Below are 16052 nucleotides of genomic sequence, written 5' to 3'. Positions count from 1 at the left end.
ACTTTAACACCAGTCACAATCTCAATGAAATCTCAGAGAAACCCAACATACTCTTCGATCTATTTATCACTTTCCTCAGAAACAATAATGCAGCCAACCTAAACTCAATCCTAAATTTAATCAAAGGTACTTTTCCGAGACAATTACACTTTCTCCCGCACCCTTCAGCCCCACCTTAAGCCCTCTTCCTAAGCCATATATAAATTTATATATGTCATTTCAATACAAGAACTTACTGATTTCCATGATTATAATTTTTACAACACCCCATTTATACTTTATTCTTTGTTAAAAACCTCTTAGTATGTATATTCCTTGTATTATTAACTATTACCATAATAACATCTCATTTCATCTACCACATTCACTTGTTATTCTTTAAAATAACATTTTCTTAGGATTTCGCCAAAAGTGATCTTTGCTTCAATACGGCTGATGATGACCCCTAGATGGGTCGAAACTAGTACCGTGTAATTTATAATTTTGTGAATATATTTTAGTATTGAAAAGGTGGAAACGTTTACGTTGTTATTATTATTACATATATTAACCTATTGTTAGTCATGAAAAATTGTGTGATTAGGTGTATGATATTTCTAACATTTTTCAGTGTGATGAAAATGAAAATATCAATCAACCTCAGTTAGGTAACATAACAAAAGTTGAGCTTATTAGAGTAAATTTTATTGTTGAAGGAAAGCCAGTTAATTTTGAAGTAGACTCTGGTGCTTGTATATCTGTTGTTTCTGAAAATTTTTACAAGGCTAACTTAAGTCATGTACAATTGATTCCCACAGCCTTAGTTTTAAATTCTTACACCCACGAGAAAATCAAGCCTATAGGGAAGTTAGAAGTAAATGTTCAATATCAGTCCCTGGAAAAGAGTTTAGAATTGTATGTTATTAGTAATGGATCTAATCCTCTTAAGGGGCGTGATTGGATTAAAGAGCTCCAAGTTGTTATAAGCATTCCCAGCAGTGTAAATAATGTAAACTTATCGGATGTAAAAACCAATGCAGAGTCTAAATTAGTACAAGACTTATTTAAGGAATTTCCAGAGGTATTTACTAGTAAATTAGGCTGTTTTAAAGGAGATCCAGTAAAACTAAACCTAAAGCCAAATGCATTACCTAAGTACCACAAACCACTAGGTCAATACCTTATTCTTTAAGAGAAAAGGTTGAACAAGAATTGCAAAGTTTAGTGGATGAGGAAATTCTTTCCCCAGTATCCTCAAGTGAATGGGCCACTCCGATTGTGCCGGTATTAAAAAAGAATGGTAAAATCCGTATTTGCGGAGATTTTAAGGTCACTTTAAATCCCTTTCTAGAAGTAGATAGACACCCACTGCCTAGAATTGAAGACATCTTTGTTGTCTTACAAAAAGGGGATAAGTTTTCTAAAATGGATCTGTCATCAGCTTATATGCAGTTGTTGTTAGCGGAAGAAAGTAAAAAACTATGTACTATAAGTACACATAAAGGGTTATTTGCTTACAACCGTCTTTGTTATGGAATCTCGTCAGCACTGGGTATTTTTCAAAGAGTTATTGAACAAATACTACACGGTATACCTGGTGTGGCCTCATTTCTTGATGATATTGTCACAGGAGCAAATACAGCAGAACATTTGTCAAGGTTACGAGAAGTGTGTAAACGCCTAAGTAGTCATGGTTTGACTGTTGGTAAAGATAAGTGCAAGTTTTTCTGTGACAGTCTAGAATATTTAGGCTAAGTAAAGATGGTTTAGCTACGGCCAGTGATAAGGTCAAAGCAGTTGTTGAAGCTCCAGTTCCTAAAGATGTTACACAGCTTAAAGGATTTCTCGGTCTTGTGAACTACTATGCTAAATTTATTCCTAATGTAGCTACTATTCTTACACCTTTATACCAGCTACTTAGAAAAGATATAGATTTTCACTGGAATTCAGCTTGTAAAAAATCTTTTGAATTAGTCAAAGAAAAATTAGTTTCAGCTCAGGTACTAGCACATTACAACCCTAACTTACCACTTAAGTTGTCATGCGACGCATCACCTTATGGCATTGCAAGTGTTTTAAGTATAACAGAAAAAGATGGTACTGAGAGACCACTTTCTTTTGCAAGTAGAGTCTTAAACTCAGCTGAAAGAAACTACTCCCAAATTGATAAAGAAGCCTTGAGCATTGTGTATGGTGTAAAGAAGTTTAATCAGTATTTATGGGGAAGACATTTTACTCTGTGTACAGATCATAAACCGCTTTTAACAACTTTTGGTCCTAAAAAAGGTTTACCAGCCTTTGCAGCAGATAGATTACAACGCTATGCATTGTTTCTATCAGGTTATGACTATGACATTCAGTATGTCAAATCTCAATGCCATGGCAATGCAGATGGCTTATCTAAGCTACCTGTATCAGCCAATCAGATCGAGGACGTTGATGTTAGTGTGGTGTACATAGGTAGTTATTTACAATGCATAATGGAATCTGATGTTCCCATTAACTTTAATGATATATGTATTGAAACTCAAAAAGATCAGGAGTTAAACAAAATTCTTGATTAAGTGTTGTATGGATGGCCTACTACGCTAGATCCAACTTTAAGCCACTTTGTTAAAAGGCAAGCTGAACTAACTGTAGAACAAGGAATTTTGATGTGGGGCTACAGAGTTGTAATTCCAAGGTCCTTAAGAAAGTCCTTGTTAAATGCATTACACAGTGGACACCTTGGAGTAGTTAAAATGAAATCATTAGCTAGATCGTACTTATGGTGGCCTTCAATTGATCAAGACATCGAAGCCGTAGCTAGCAGTTGCTCAGTGTGTCTTGCCTAGAGAGACACTCCATGTATGGAAATTTCCATCCAATGTACGGCAAAGACTTCATGTAGATTTTTTAGGTCCTTTTAAAGCAAAATGTTTTTGATTGTGATGGACGCTCATAGCTAATGGTTGGAAATTGAAACTGTTAACTCAACTTCAGCTAAGCAAGTCATTGAGAAATTACGTCCTATGTTTTGTAGATTTGGTCTTCCTGAACTCATTGTCAGTGATAATGGCCCCCCTTTTCTTCTAATGAATTTTCTCGATTTTTTAAAGAAAACAGGATAAGGCAAACCTTGATAGCACCATATCATCCAGCTTCTAATGGACAGGCTGAGAATGCAGTTAAAATTGTGAAAAAACGCTTAAAATGTGCAATTTTTGAACATGAAGATGTAAATTTAGCTTTAAGTAGATTTTTAATAGCTTATCGTAACACTGTACATAACACTACTAATGAAACTCCTCCTAAACTAATGTTTAATCGTCCTTTGAGAACTAGATTGGATTTAATCAGACCTAATTTGCAGAAAATTGTAGTAAATAAACAGGACACACAAATAACTAATGCAAGAGGTAGTCACACTAGGCAATTAACTATAGGACAACCAGTGTTAACTAAAGACTACAGAGGAAGAGATAAATGGGTAGAAGATAGAATCATGCATAGACTAGGCCCAGTTACATATTTGATTCAACTCGAGTCTGGATTGTCTTGGAAAAGACATATAGACCAGCTAGTAGGATTACAGTCAGGCCCAGTTGTTGTTAGCTCTGAGCGAGGAACGTCACAGTTAGTTGACCTTCCCTCACGACCCGCTCCTCTGCTTACACCAGCCTCTGAGTGTCAACAAAGTTCCCCTACTTCTCGCTCCTCTCCCCCTTCACAACCTGTCTCATCACCGCGTCATAGCCCAGTAGCAGCTAGCATATGATCTCTGCAACCCGCACAGCTAACTGTTACGCCACCTGTCGCAACAAGACGTTATCCACTTCGAGATAGGAAACCTATTGTAAGATTCAATCCAGAGTAAAGTGACCTACTCACTCTTTTGTATTTTTGTATAGTACTGTATAGCAAGGTATATGTTAATTTGAGTTTTCAATTGTATGGTTGTTGGTTTCATTATATAATCACTTTTTGTATGTGACATATATTGGTGTGTTTTGTGTCCTCTAATCAAGTGTATGGTATTACCTATGTTTTGTTGTTGTTAAAAAACTGAAGGAGGAAGGAATGTAATATATTCAGTTAAGTGTTTATATTATTTCTAGAAAATACGAATGTAACCTTGCGAGTACAAACAGCTGTAATAGTGTATTACCAGCGCAGGCTGGAGCGTTGTATACGTCATAAGTCATGTGGTTCAATAAAGCACCGCATTGGCTACTCCCCTCTAGCCCACCCCCAGCCGCAGCCTTCCCTCTATCTCCTGTCAGCCTTGCATAGGCAGTCTTGCATAGTCAGTCTTGTATAGTCAGTCGTAAGTCGTGCACCTACTTCAGTCCGTTCCTTAGCCGATGTGGCATTTTAAAATTAAGTGTGTTTCTACTGATTGTCTACCCCAAGGTGTTCCAGATGTAAAAATATCTAGAAATGACACTAAATTCAGGAAGCTCGGAGCGACGAAGTGGAGCAGTACAGTAGGCGTCATTGTCTCCTCCTGCAAGGAGTGAGCGAGGCGTTTAATGAGGACACTTACGGGAAGGTCATGGAAACTATTTTTGATAAACTGAAAGTCGAACTGTCCATGGACTCCGTCGATCGTTGTCATCGACCGGGACGGCAACGTAGATCGACTGCTGACGTAGTGACTAAGGGTAATCGCCCTATCATTATAAAATTCATCTGCTACCACCAGCGGGATCAAGTTTGGTGGGCTAAGTGACAGCTAAAAGGCTCCAAACTTCTCATAACAGAATCCCTCACTAGGTTGAGAAAGGGCATTTTGAACAAGGCACGAGACACTTTTGGACTGCGCAACACATACAGCCAAGGTAGAAGAATAGTTGTTCACGTATCCAGCAAGAAGTTCCATATGAAGACACTCGTGGAATTACAATCATTAAAGAGGCAATATGCTGAAAGCAACATGTAAACAATGTGCATTCTATGTAGTTTATTGATTTTCAATTTAGTATATATTTGTGAATGTGTGTGTTTGCGCGAATCAGCTGGTCACTGCATGTATGAGGAAATTAAGGTAAGCCGCATGTTTTACATTCCTTTAGCATGCCTGAGTTAAGAAGTGCTATTGAAAGTACCCCTCCTTGCTCCCTCACCCTTCAGCACTCTTCAGTAGGACAGACGCCCCTCACACTCCCTTCACTGCCCTTTCACCGGAACATACGCGTAGAAGGACACGGCTTGCCTCCAACCGTTTCTCAGCACTTTCTCCCTCCTATTCTACTCAAACCATTTTATAGAAGGAACTCAAGTCATTTAATCACGCCATGTTGTGTACGCATGTCAACAGTCAATCCATCATTGCTCACATGGACGAACTGAAGATGATATTTGAAGACAGTCCAATTCCTATTGCTGCTGTAAGCGAGAGATAGCCCCGTAGTTCAGTCCCCTCAGGCATGATTGGACGACTAGATGAGGGGGTGGGGTTGCCATATATTGTAAATCTTTGCTCAAGAGTAGAGTCGTTCAAACGTCTACTCCTGCTGTAGAGACTGCCCCTGAATATATGTTTGTAGAGGTGTTTGTCAATTCCGTAAAAATACTTGGAGGTGTAGTATATAGGGCTCCTGATGCAGTGCGTGACTTCCGTGACTTAGAAGACAGCTTACTGAGACTGCTACCTTCATACGAACACGTGATACTTTTTGGAGACTTTAACACAAATTTATTAACCCAGAACAACGATGCCTTACGACTACAAAATATTTTTAAATCCTGTGACATGACTATATTGCCCCTTAAACCCACCCACCACATCCATACTTCCACCATTTCCGCTGATACATTCATAGACCTAGTAATAATAAACAACCCCCAAAAAGTCCTTCATCATGGTTAAGTATCTAATCCTGACATATCTAAACATGATCTCATATACTTGGCATACTCTCTTTGGGGAATAAGTACCGACCAAAATTTGTAACGTTTAGAGACTTTAAAAGAATGAATTTAATACAACTGAGACAAGATGCACAACTCTGCCCCTGGTATGACATAATGATAACGAGCCACAGTGACGAGAAAGTGGAAATATTGAATTCCTATTTACATTAATCGTACAACAAACACGCACCAAAGCGTAATGTGAGAGTAACACGCCCGCCCTGTCCTTGGCTGACTTCTGATGTTAAGACTATGATGAAAGAACGAGACGCACTACACTGACCCTATAAACAGACTCAACTAGCTGACATACATGAGCAGTACCATGTTCTTCGAAACTGAGTAAAGCTTGTAATCTGCAATACGAAATTTAATTATTTCCAGCATTTAAACAAAAATATTAACACTGGTTCCACATGGCGACAACTTCAGTCACTGGGTATTGGCAAACCACTTATGAAGCATACTGATCCCGAGGTGTCCCTTGATGAATTAAATACATAATTCCCCACGGAATGTCTCACTATTGACTCACCGACAGTACAAAACACCACTGACAATATATTAAGGCAACAATCACCACTCAATCCAGTATTTGAATTTGATACTGTTACAGAGAATGAACTAAGAAGGGAAGTTATGTCAATTAAAACTCATGCAACAGGAGCTGATGAAATTCCCATTTCATTCATGACCTATATAATTAACATAATATTGCCCATTAATATGCATTTAATTAATACCTGCCTTACTTCAGGCAATATCCCAATTAAATGGAAAGATGCACTCATTGTGTCACTCCCAAAAAACTCTCCTGCAAGCAATACATCTGACTACCAACCCGTCTGCATTCTCACAGCACTTTCTAAGGTTCTGCAGAAATTTATGCATAAACAATAATTAAATAAATACTTGGAAAAACATTCTGTACTTGATCCCTTACAGTCTGGTTTTAAGAAAGGACACAGTACTGCAACAACACTAATCAAAATCACAGATGACATTAGATGGGCTATGAATGAACGAAAACTGACTGTACTTATCCTACTTGACTTCAGCAGTGCGTCTGACACTGTAGATATTGACATATTGTTAGCCAAGTTACAAAAACTTCACATGGCTCATTCTGCTATTCAGCTCTTGGGCTCATGTCAAAAATAGACGACAGCGAGTTGTATCAAACATGACGATTACAGAATGGAGGGCTAAGCTGTCTGGTATTCCCCAAGGGTCTGTTCTTGGACCTCTTTTATTCTTAATCTATATTAATGATTTTTCTTCTCATCTGAACGACTGCAACTACTACCTTTATGCTGACGATCTTCAGATATACTCACACTTCAAAGTCTCCGACACTGACAAAACAATCCACCAAATGAACTCGACTCTAAATTTTATTACCTCATATGCAAAAGAGAACTGCCTATTAATTAACCCAAAGAAAATGCAAGCTATCATAATAGGACAATCTAGGCTTTTAAATACGTTAAACATCACACAACAGCCTACTCTCAAGCTCTGCGGTGAAGCTATACCTTTTCAGAAGTCTGTAAAAAACCTAGGTGTTGTCATGAATGACACATTAAACTGGAATGACCATATAACAAGTGTCTGCAGAAAGGTATATGCATCTCTCCACCCCCTAAAAGTGAAACAATCTGTTCTTCCACATAGCATGAAAATAAAACTTATTCAAACTCTCATTTTTCCAGTAATTCATTAGTGTGATGTCGTATTAACCGATGCAACTGTAGAACAAACTATGAAACTTCAAAGGGCAATGAACTCTTGCATATGATTTATATTTTCTTTGAACTTTAGGACACATATTTCCCCATATTATGAGAAGCTATCCTGGCTGAAAATCGATCAACTAAGAAATCTACATACTGCGACGCTAATTTTTCGACTTCTGAACGAATCTACACCTGAATACCTATCCTCACATTTTAACTTCTTCTCATCCATCCATCCATGGACATAATACCAGATCAATTTCTACCCTTATGACACAGGTTAATCATTCATCTGTATACAGCCACTCTTTCCAAGTGTCTGGAGCAAGGCTATGGATCACTCTCCCTGTCACTATACATAATAGCACTTCAATAGTCTCATATAAATGGTCTTGTTGAGAATTTCTTTTAAATACGTGATCAGCTTGTATGAATGTTACAATGAATGTTAGTATGAATGTTAGTGTGTATGAGTGCAAGTATGATTTAGAGCTAGGTGATGTAGATAGATAATTATTAAAAAAGCAATTATAATAAGTTACAGTTATAGTTATACTCCATTAATTTAGGTTGTTTTTAGAGACTATTAACAATGCTATTTTTCTAATTCATGTGACTATGTACTGTATGTTGTGTTTAAGTGTAAGAGAGATTAAATAAATAAATAAATAAATAAATAAATAAATGTTTGTCCAACCCTTGTCCCGTTTCCCTACGGGGTCGGGTATGAGGTGAGATGAATTTGTCGTGGCGGTTTTTTTTGACCGGATGCCCTTCCTGACGTCAACCTCATCAGAGGAGTTAATGGGAGATGAAATGAATGACGTGATATATGATAGTAGGGAGAGGGTGAAACCCGGTGCCGGCACATAGCCTACTCCTGTCGAATAGCACCAAGGGGTCTGCTCAAGGCTTAACGTCCCCATCCGACGGACGAATCACCATCAACAGCGTCATATGCCCTCACTCCATATGAGCACTGCGGAGAGGTTTGGAATTTAATCCATGCTTTTGGCACGCAATCTAGTGATTAGAAATTGTATACCACCACCTCCCCTACCCTGCCGGCCAACATTCAGATGGTGAAAATTTTTTCGACCAACGGGACTCGAACCGGCTAACCTCGGTGTTAGACCGTTTTAGACTTCAGCGCCTTAACGATCATGGCCACCAGGCGGGCAAATAAATAAATAAATAAATAAATAAATAAATAAATAAATAAATAAATAAATAAATAAATAAATAAATGCAATCAAGAATCAACCACATTCCATGATTTTCCAATTTTTTAGTCCTTTAGCTTACAGATTTTAGAGTTGAAAGGAAGAATCTTCCACAGATGTATGGAACCAATTACAAAGGACATCCAGATCCATATACAGCACTGTAAAAGGTAAAATTCAGAATACTCAAATCTGTACAGAAACTGATAAAAAATTTCAAACATTTTCAAAATTGTTTCCAAAGAAATGTAATTTCTATCATAAGGAAAGTTAATTACAGAATTATAAGAAAAGAAAAGAACGGTTAAGTTATATGAAGAAAGATAGGAACAAACAGGAACACACAATAGAATAAACACAATGACAGATCAGAGTGGGAAAAGGAAGCAACAGAAAGAACAGACAACGATCAATTATAAAAATACAAGGCCACTCTCGGTATCTTCATACACTGTTACTGTCAAATAGATGGGCTTTCTCCTCATAAATTCCAGTTCTTCCGCATACGGCACATTTATTCTCAGCCTCTGGCAAGTTTATTTCTGCTTCCCAATTTCATCAGAAAGGCAGACATCAACACTCATTGAGGAATCATCTTGACAGATGTCCAGTCCTATTATGGGAAGTGTAGGAAAAGAAGAAAGTCTGATAAAAACAAGAAAACGGAATAGGCAGAAGAGGGAGTAAAGATTAGGAACACGGAAGAAAATTAGCACGAAAAAAGAAGCTCAATGTGTACTGGAAAGGAAAAATACATGTGACAAATCAGGCAGCGAATGATGATCGATCTGCAAGTTGCTTTACGTTGCACCGACACAGATAGGTCTTAAGGCGACGATGGGACAGGAAAGGGCCAGCAGTGGGAAGCAAGCAGCCGTGGCTATGGCATTTGTCTGGTGTGAAAATGGGAAACCACTGAAAACCATCTTCAGGGCTGCCGACAGTGGGGCTCGAACCCACTATCTCCCGAATACTGGATAATGGCCGCACTTAAGCAACTGCAGCTATCAAGCTCAGTCCAAATTGATCTGTCACTGCGCACTTATCCTATTGTGTGAAACTCACAACCTGACTTTTATCCCCGTTTACCATCATACCATTGCCTACTGTCGCTCTCGCAACATTATCGAGGTCATTTTGCAGTTGCTCACAATCTTGTAACTTATTTATTACTCTGTACAGAATAACATCATCTGCGAAAAGCCTTATCTCTGATTCCACTTCTTTACACATATCAATGATATATATAAGAAAACATAAAGGTCCAATAATACTGCCTTGATGAATTCCCCTCTTCACGTTTCTACAAAGTATAGCCATAAGTTCTGTCAGTACTTTCAATGCATATAACTACTAAATAAAACTATGCATACATAAATATATTCTGAAAAAAATACAAAAAAACGCTACAGAATGAACATCCTCTTATTCGAAAAGATCACCATGTGTGGCAACACAGTGGTAAAGACACTGAGGCTACTCATCAACAGCTGCATGAAACGTGTCCAGTGGAATATTTTTGACAGCTGACATGATTGATTTTTTTAACATCTCAATATTGTGGTGCCGTTTTTGACATGCTATCGCCACGAGTTTCTGTCGCAGATAATAATCCAATGGATTGAGAATCAGTCTTCCACTAGACCAGTCAACAGCAGCGATGAATCGTGGAATATTGGTTGCCAACCACTGCTGCATCGTTTTTGCTTTGTGTGCAGGAACGCTACTCTGCTGAAAAATCCACAATTTCCCTTCAAACAGTTTCGAATTGATACCTGGTACCAACTTTTCCAACAGTCCTTGGTAGAGAGCTGCAGAAATCTTCGCAAAAATACACCTGTGATGCTCCCCACCAGAAAACTGCCCACCATACTATGACAGAAGCAGGGTGGTGTCCGCACTGCACACATGGAACTTTCTCTCTTGCTTCTTTGGAGGACAGTGCATACACAAGATCATTTGCTTCTTAAACGATTCTTCCACAGTGAATATTTTTCATATGTGAATAGGATGTCACGAAACTGGCTATCCCCATACGTCGTTAACAAAGCCTGGAATTGAACCTGGTGTATCTCCTTTAATTTTTCAGTTAGTAAATGTGTATCTTTTATATGCACCAACACATAAATCATCCTTCAAAATACGTGACATTGTTCGTGCCGATATATTAATTTCACGAGACAAAATTGTTTACGTATAATTTAGAAAGTTTATTCCACCTACTCAATACTGTACAGTAATTGCAATGTCTATAAATACATTACAATATGTTATCACGGTACTAGTTTAGACCCTACATGGGTCATCATCAGCCTAACTAAGATACACTTATGAATTTGCCAAAATTCTAAGAATGTAGCAAAGGCTTTTCAGTCTGTCAAACACATAATTTTTAACAAATTTTTAACAAAATTCTAAGACAAAATTACATTGTGGAAATAAAATTTAAAAGAATGAACTGTGTATGTGATGTGATAATGTACATATAAAATGGCGGAATGATGAAATGTTATAGATAAAATAATGTACTGATCAATGACAAATAAAATTTTCAGGATTTATGTCAATTACAATTAAACTGTAAGAATTGTATCACACAATTTTTACAATGATGATTAAAATATGCCCGTATTAGTGAATACTCTAAAATTGCACTTAAAAGTGTAATATGCCGGTTGAATGCAAAGTCCAGATACTTCTACTGAGTTCTAAATTTCAAGTGCATCTTCAGGTAGAAAACTGAAAGTTAAACATTGGCGCAGAGGGTGTCTGTCTTGCTTGAGGTCCAATATTTCTGATACAGAAATTAAATATAGATAAAACCATATGACATTCTTATAATATAATGGATTCTTGCTGTGGTGTGAGGAAAATTCTAAATCCAAGTTGGAACCAATAGAACCTGATGATGAAAAAATTGGAATTAACGCGTGATATTTTAAAGACGGGAATGGCAAAAAACAAAGAAAGAAAACAATCAGCACTCACCTTGCGCGCAATGTGAATGACCTGACCAGCAAAGTACAACTGAGGGAATGAGAATGGCATGGAATAGGAGGGGAAGAAAGTTGGTGAGGGGTGGAGCAAACCAGTGGAGTGGGTGACGTGCAAAGGGAGGGGCGGGGAAAGTGGGAAGTGGCTTAAGGCGGGACCGACAGGTGGGTAAATGATGGTGATCGTATCAGCGGAGGACCTTTAATTAACTTAAAGAAGGATTTTTGATTCGCTAAATTGTTTTTTCTGAAATAGGTAATGAATAAATCAAATAAAAATATTGGACTTTTCTGTTATTTTGTTAAGGTTATAGTTAGCATTAAAGTACTGGCCCAGATGTATATAAAAATTCTCAGTAATATTAAGCACAGGGCCCTTGTTAGCTATTTCAAGAATGTCCATGTCTAGTTCAATATTCGTGAATTTATGATTATAATTGACCATATGTTGGCCGATAGCTGAAAATTGATTATATTTGACTGTGTTGTTCCAAACAACATTTTATATTAAAACTTCTTCCAGTTTGCCCTACATAAGAAATATTAGAGCAGGAGTTACATTTGAGCCTGTAAACACCTGATTTTGCGTACCTGTTGACTTTGTTGATATGTGACATGTTATGTAGAATGTGTGTACTGTTATTATTGGTTATGAATGCTATTTTTACGCCTTTTTTCTTGAAAATATTAGTGATTTTATGAACTTCGTTATTAAAAGTGAATGTGGAAAAGGATTCGTATTTAGGTAGTTCCTTCTTAAGTGTTGTTTTGGGACAAAATTTATGTTTATTGATAATACTTTATAGAAAGTGGCTACCAAAGCCGTTGAATTTTGCTATACCGCGAATAGTATTCAGTTCAATGGAAATATCTTTCTTGGTCATGGGTATGTTGAATGCTCGGTGAACTAGGCTATTATATGTTGCTCTTTTGTGAGGTTGGGGGTGAGTTGATTCTTGACAAATAGTAACTGTTAATGGGGTGGGTTTTCCATAAATGTTTTAGTAGGTATTGAGTAGGTGGAATAAACTTTGTAAATTATATGTAATATTAATTCAATACGGAACCAATAATGAAATTTATAACCTTGAACAAATGTTTGTTTACAAAAAGGATTGCATCGAATCCTTACATGAACAGCATTCATAACTTCTTTTCTGTGTACACACTAGGATGGCCCAATCTGATACGATCAGCAGTTACACCCGTTTGTCAAAACACAAATCGTTCAATGATACTAAGAGGTTTCAGCATAGAAAAAAAAAAACCCCTTAGCTCACTTTCCGCAACAAAATAACGCCAATACAGCGATACGATTCTCATACATTCCCCACTCCATTTTTCACTGCTGCCTGGTGTTGACACACTGCAAGCCAATTACTGGTGGAGTCGTGAAGGTGACGTTGTGGACGACGACATACAGCGTTGCTATGCTTCTTCATTCACAATTACTGTACTATAGAGTGTTTAGAATTTACTAACAGAACGTATGGCAGTACTGTGTATATACACAATTCAATTATGTAATAGATATCTATTTCCTTCTGGTTTTTATAAGTCATTCCAAGGAAACAGTGTTGACCAAGAAATTCTTACCATGTCACCCATGTCATGTTAATACATAAATAGGATTCAAATATAAAATCTTAAAACAAATTCAATGTTTTAGTCTCCTATGAAACTTACCCTGCAATAATTTAAGAATTATACTGACGCCTTCAGCATCCTTATACCATGCCCTGCACATAGCCTGCAAGACACGCAGAAGACTGGACACGTGATGCTGTTTCAAATTACTGGCACAAAGGATGCATTCCAGTACTTCTACAGCCTGAAAACCAAAATTATTCCAAAGGATTACAACAACCAGTGAAACAACAGGAAACCTCCACATAAAAATATCAAAAAAAGTTACCATGTTAAAATCACTGAAGTCATCCAGGTCAAAGCTGCCCGATAAGAACAGTTCCAATAATTTTGTTAATAAATTGTCAACTATCACAACATCCTCTGAGCCTGAAAATACAAAACAGAACAAGGAATAAATTTACATAAAACACACGTCTATGATATTATACCATATAATATATTATTATACAGCATAATATACAACGATGAAGTCACATAGAAAGGAACATGAAAAGGAATTCATAATAGGACGAACATAATGGCAGGACAGTCCGTGAAAAGGGAGCAACAGAAAGAAGTGGAGATCCATCCAGATGCTCCCTCAATGAGTGTTGATGTCTGCCCCCCCTCATGAAGCTGGGAAGAAAAATTGAGCTTATCAGGGACTGAGAAGAGATGGATGTAGAAATACTGGGACTGATACAGAGGAGTCTATTTGTTCAAAGATGGCAGTATATGTGGATGTGGAGATTGTCCTGGTCTCCTCTTTCTGTTGCTCCCTCTTCCCACATTGGCATGCTGATGTGTTCACCCTTATGTGTATTCCTCTTCTTGTGTCTCTCTACATACGTCTTGATATGATGCTTATTTGTTCCTTTCCAATACTTAAAATGACAAGTATGTGTGGAAGGAAGGAACACCAGAAAGAGGAGACACGAACAAAGGACAAGGAAAATCTCCACTTCTTTATGCACTGTCATCTTCGGATTTAGAGATTCTCTCATAAATTCCAGTTCTTTTACATCCGTCATTTCTCCTTTTTTCTGACAATACTGTTTCTGATTCCCAGCTTTGTCAGCAGGGCAGGCCACAACAATCATTGAAGGGGCCATCTTCAATGTTAACGTGGGAAGTGAAGGATATGAGAAAAGCTGGATAAACATAAGAAAAGGGAAGAGATATAGGTAAAAACAAATACAAGTAGTAAACCAGTAGGAACACAGGACAAACACAGAAGGTCTGCCCTCCTGATGAAGTATAGAGGCAGAAACAGTTATCTAAGGAACAGATTGTATTGTTTGTATTGATTAGGTGGTCAATAAAACTTTCCTTAAGAAAATAAGTCTGCTATTGTTATGAGATCTTACCCGACATGATTGTGCGTCTTCTGCTAGAAGATACAGGTAGAAATTACTACAAAATAAGCGAGCAGCTAAACAAATGTCATATTTTATGTGTAAGTATTACGTTACGGTATGTCTCCATGGTTTATATGGTTAGCATGCTGCCCTTTAGTCCAGGGGTTCCTAGGCTCGATTCCTGATTGGGTTGGGGATTTTGACTTTCATTCGTTATTTCCTCCAGCTCAGGACTGGGTGTTCGTACAGCCTTCAACATTAGATTTCATTGCATGTATTGGCTCAAATGCGCAGTCGCCACAGGCGTCAACTCAGAACACTTGCAGCACACCTCTGTGGAGGCCTTACGCCAATGTAATATATGTAACGTTCTGTAATAGTTGGCAGTGGGGTGTGTAGCATGTGTATTAGGATGGACACAAACATCCAGTCCCCCGTAATTTGTTAAGATTCCTCAGACGACCAGTGTGTGTTTTAAGATTGAACGAGGCTGATGATGCCCAATAAAAAGTGGGTGAAACATGTACCTTTAAGATTCTAGTAATTTCTATGTGTATTTGACCACACAATAGTGGAATAAATTGTATTGAATAGGTGGTATCAAAATTACTCCTTGTGTAAACTTTGTGATTAGCTATTTTCAATATGGAATAATGACGAGAATTATGGTTTGACTGTTTTAAAACCAAACTTTCTGCGATTGCAAATTCTGGAATATTTTGAATGAGTGTGTAATTCTACTGAAATTTTGGATGGTAACACAAAATTATTGAATTATTCTGTTGCAAATTAAATTTAAATTTTCTTTTGTAGTGTTTGAGTAGCGTCTATAGGTTGATCAAAGTACATGCGTACGTAATAGTTGATTATATGTAAAATTCCATTTTCTAGTAGAGTCTTTGGCTCGTTTAGTGTGAAGGATACACTGAGTGGCCAAAAGTCACAGGAAGGGTTGTCTCATTAGAAAATATGCCGTGTATGACCCCTAAGTGTTGCGGCGTAGCTGAGTAGTCTATCACAGAAACCAGTGCCGTAAATATGGCAACATGTCACGAGTTAATTGACTTTGAACATGGGACGATCATCTGCGCACGGCGCACTGTGTAGATTACATGTGAATTCGGGTTTCCGAGGTCAACAGTGCTGAGGGTAGATCTTCAATATCGTGGAGAGAATGTTACCACCTGCGTAAACCACCACGCGGGAAGACCACAGGTGTTTAACAAACGGACATCACAT

General features: G+C 37.7%; 1 protein-coding gene across 1 annotated transcript in view; it reads right to left on the bottom strand.

Moving 5' to 3' along the window:
- Window positions 1-16052, bottom strand: part of LOC136863856 (serine-protein kinase ATM) — a 570640-nt gene that overhangs the window by 310957 nt on the left and 243631 nt on the right. Inside the window, exons 21-22 of the mRNA XM_068226546.1 lie at window positions 13742-13842; window positions 13513-13657 (exon numbers count right to left, since the gene is read on the bottom strand). Coding sequence (XP_068082647.1) covers window positions 13513-13657; window positions 13742-13842 — 246 coding nt within the window. The remainder of the gene's footprint in view (window positions 1-13512; window positions 13658-13741; window positions 13843-16052) is intronic.

The sequence above is a fragment of the Anabrus simplex genome, chromosome 1, assembly GCF_040414725.1.
Source record: "Anabrus simplex isolate iqAnaSimp1 chromosome 1, ASM4041472v1, whole genome shotgun sequence".
Lineage (NCBI taxonomy): Eukaryota > Metazoa > Arthropoda > Insecta > Orthoptera > Tettigoniidae > Anabrus > Anabrus simplex.
The sequence above is the reverse complement of the archived record's forward strand: the minus strand, read 5'-3'. Positions and strand labels throughout refer to the sequence as shown.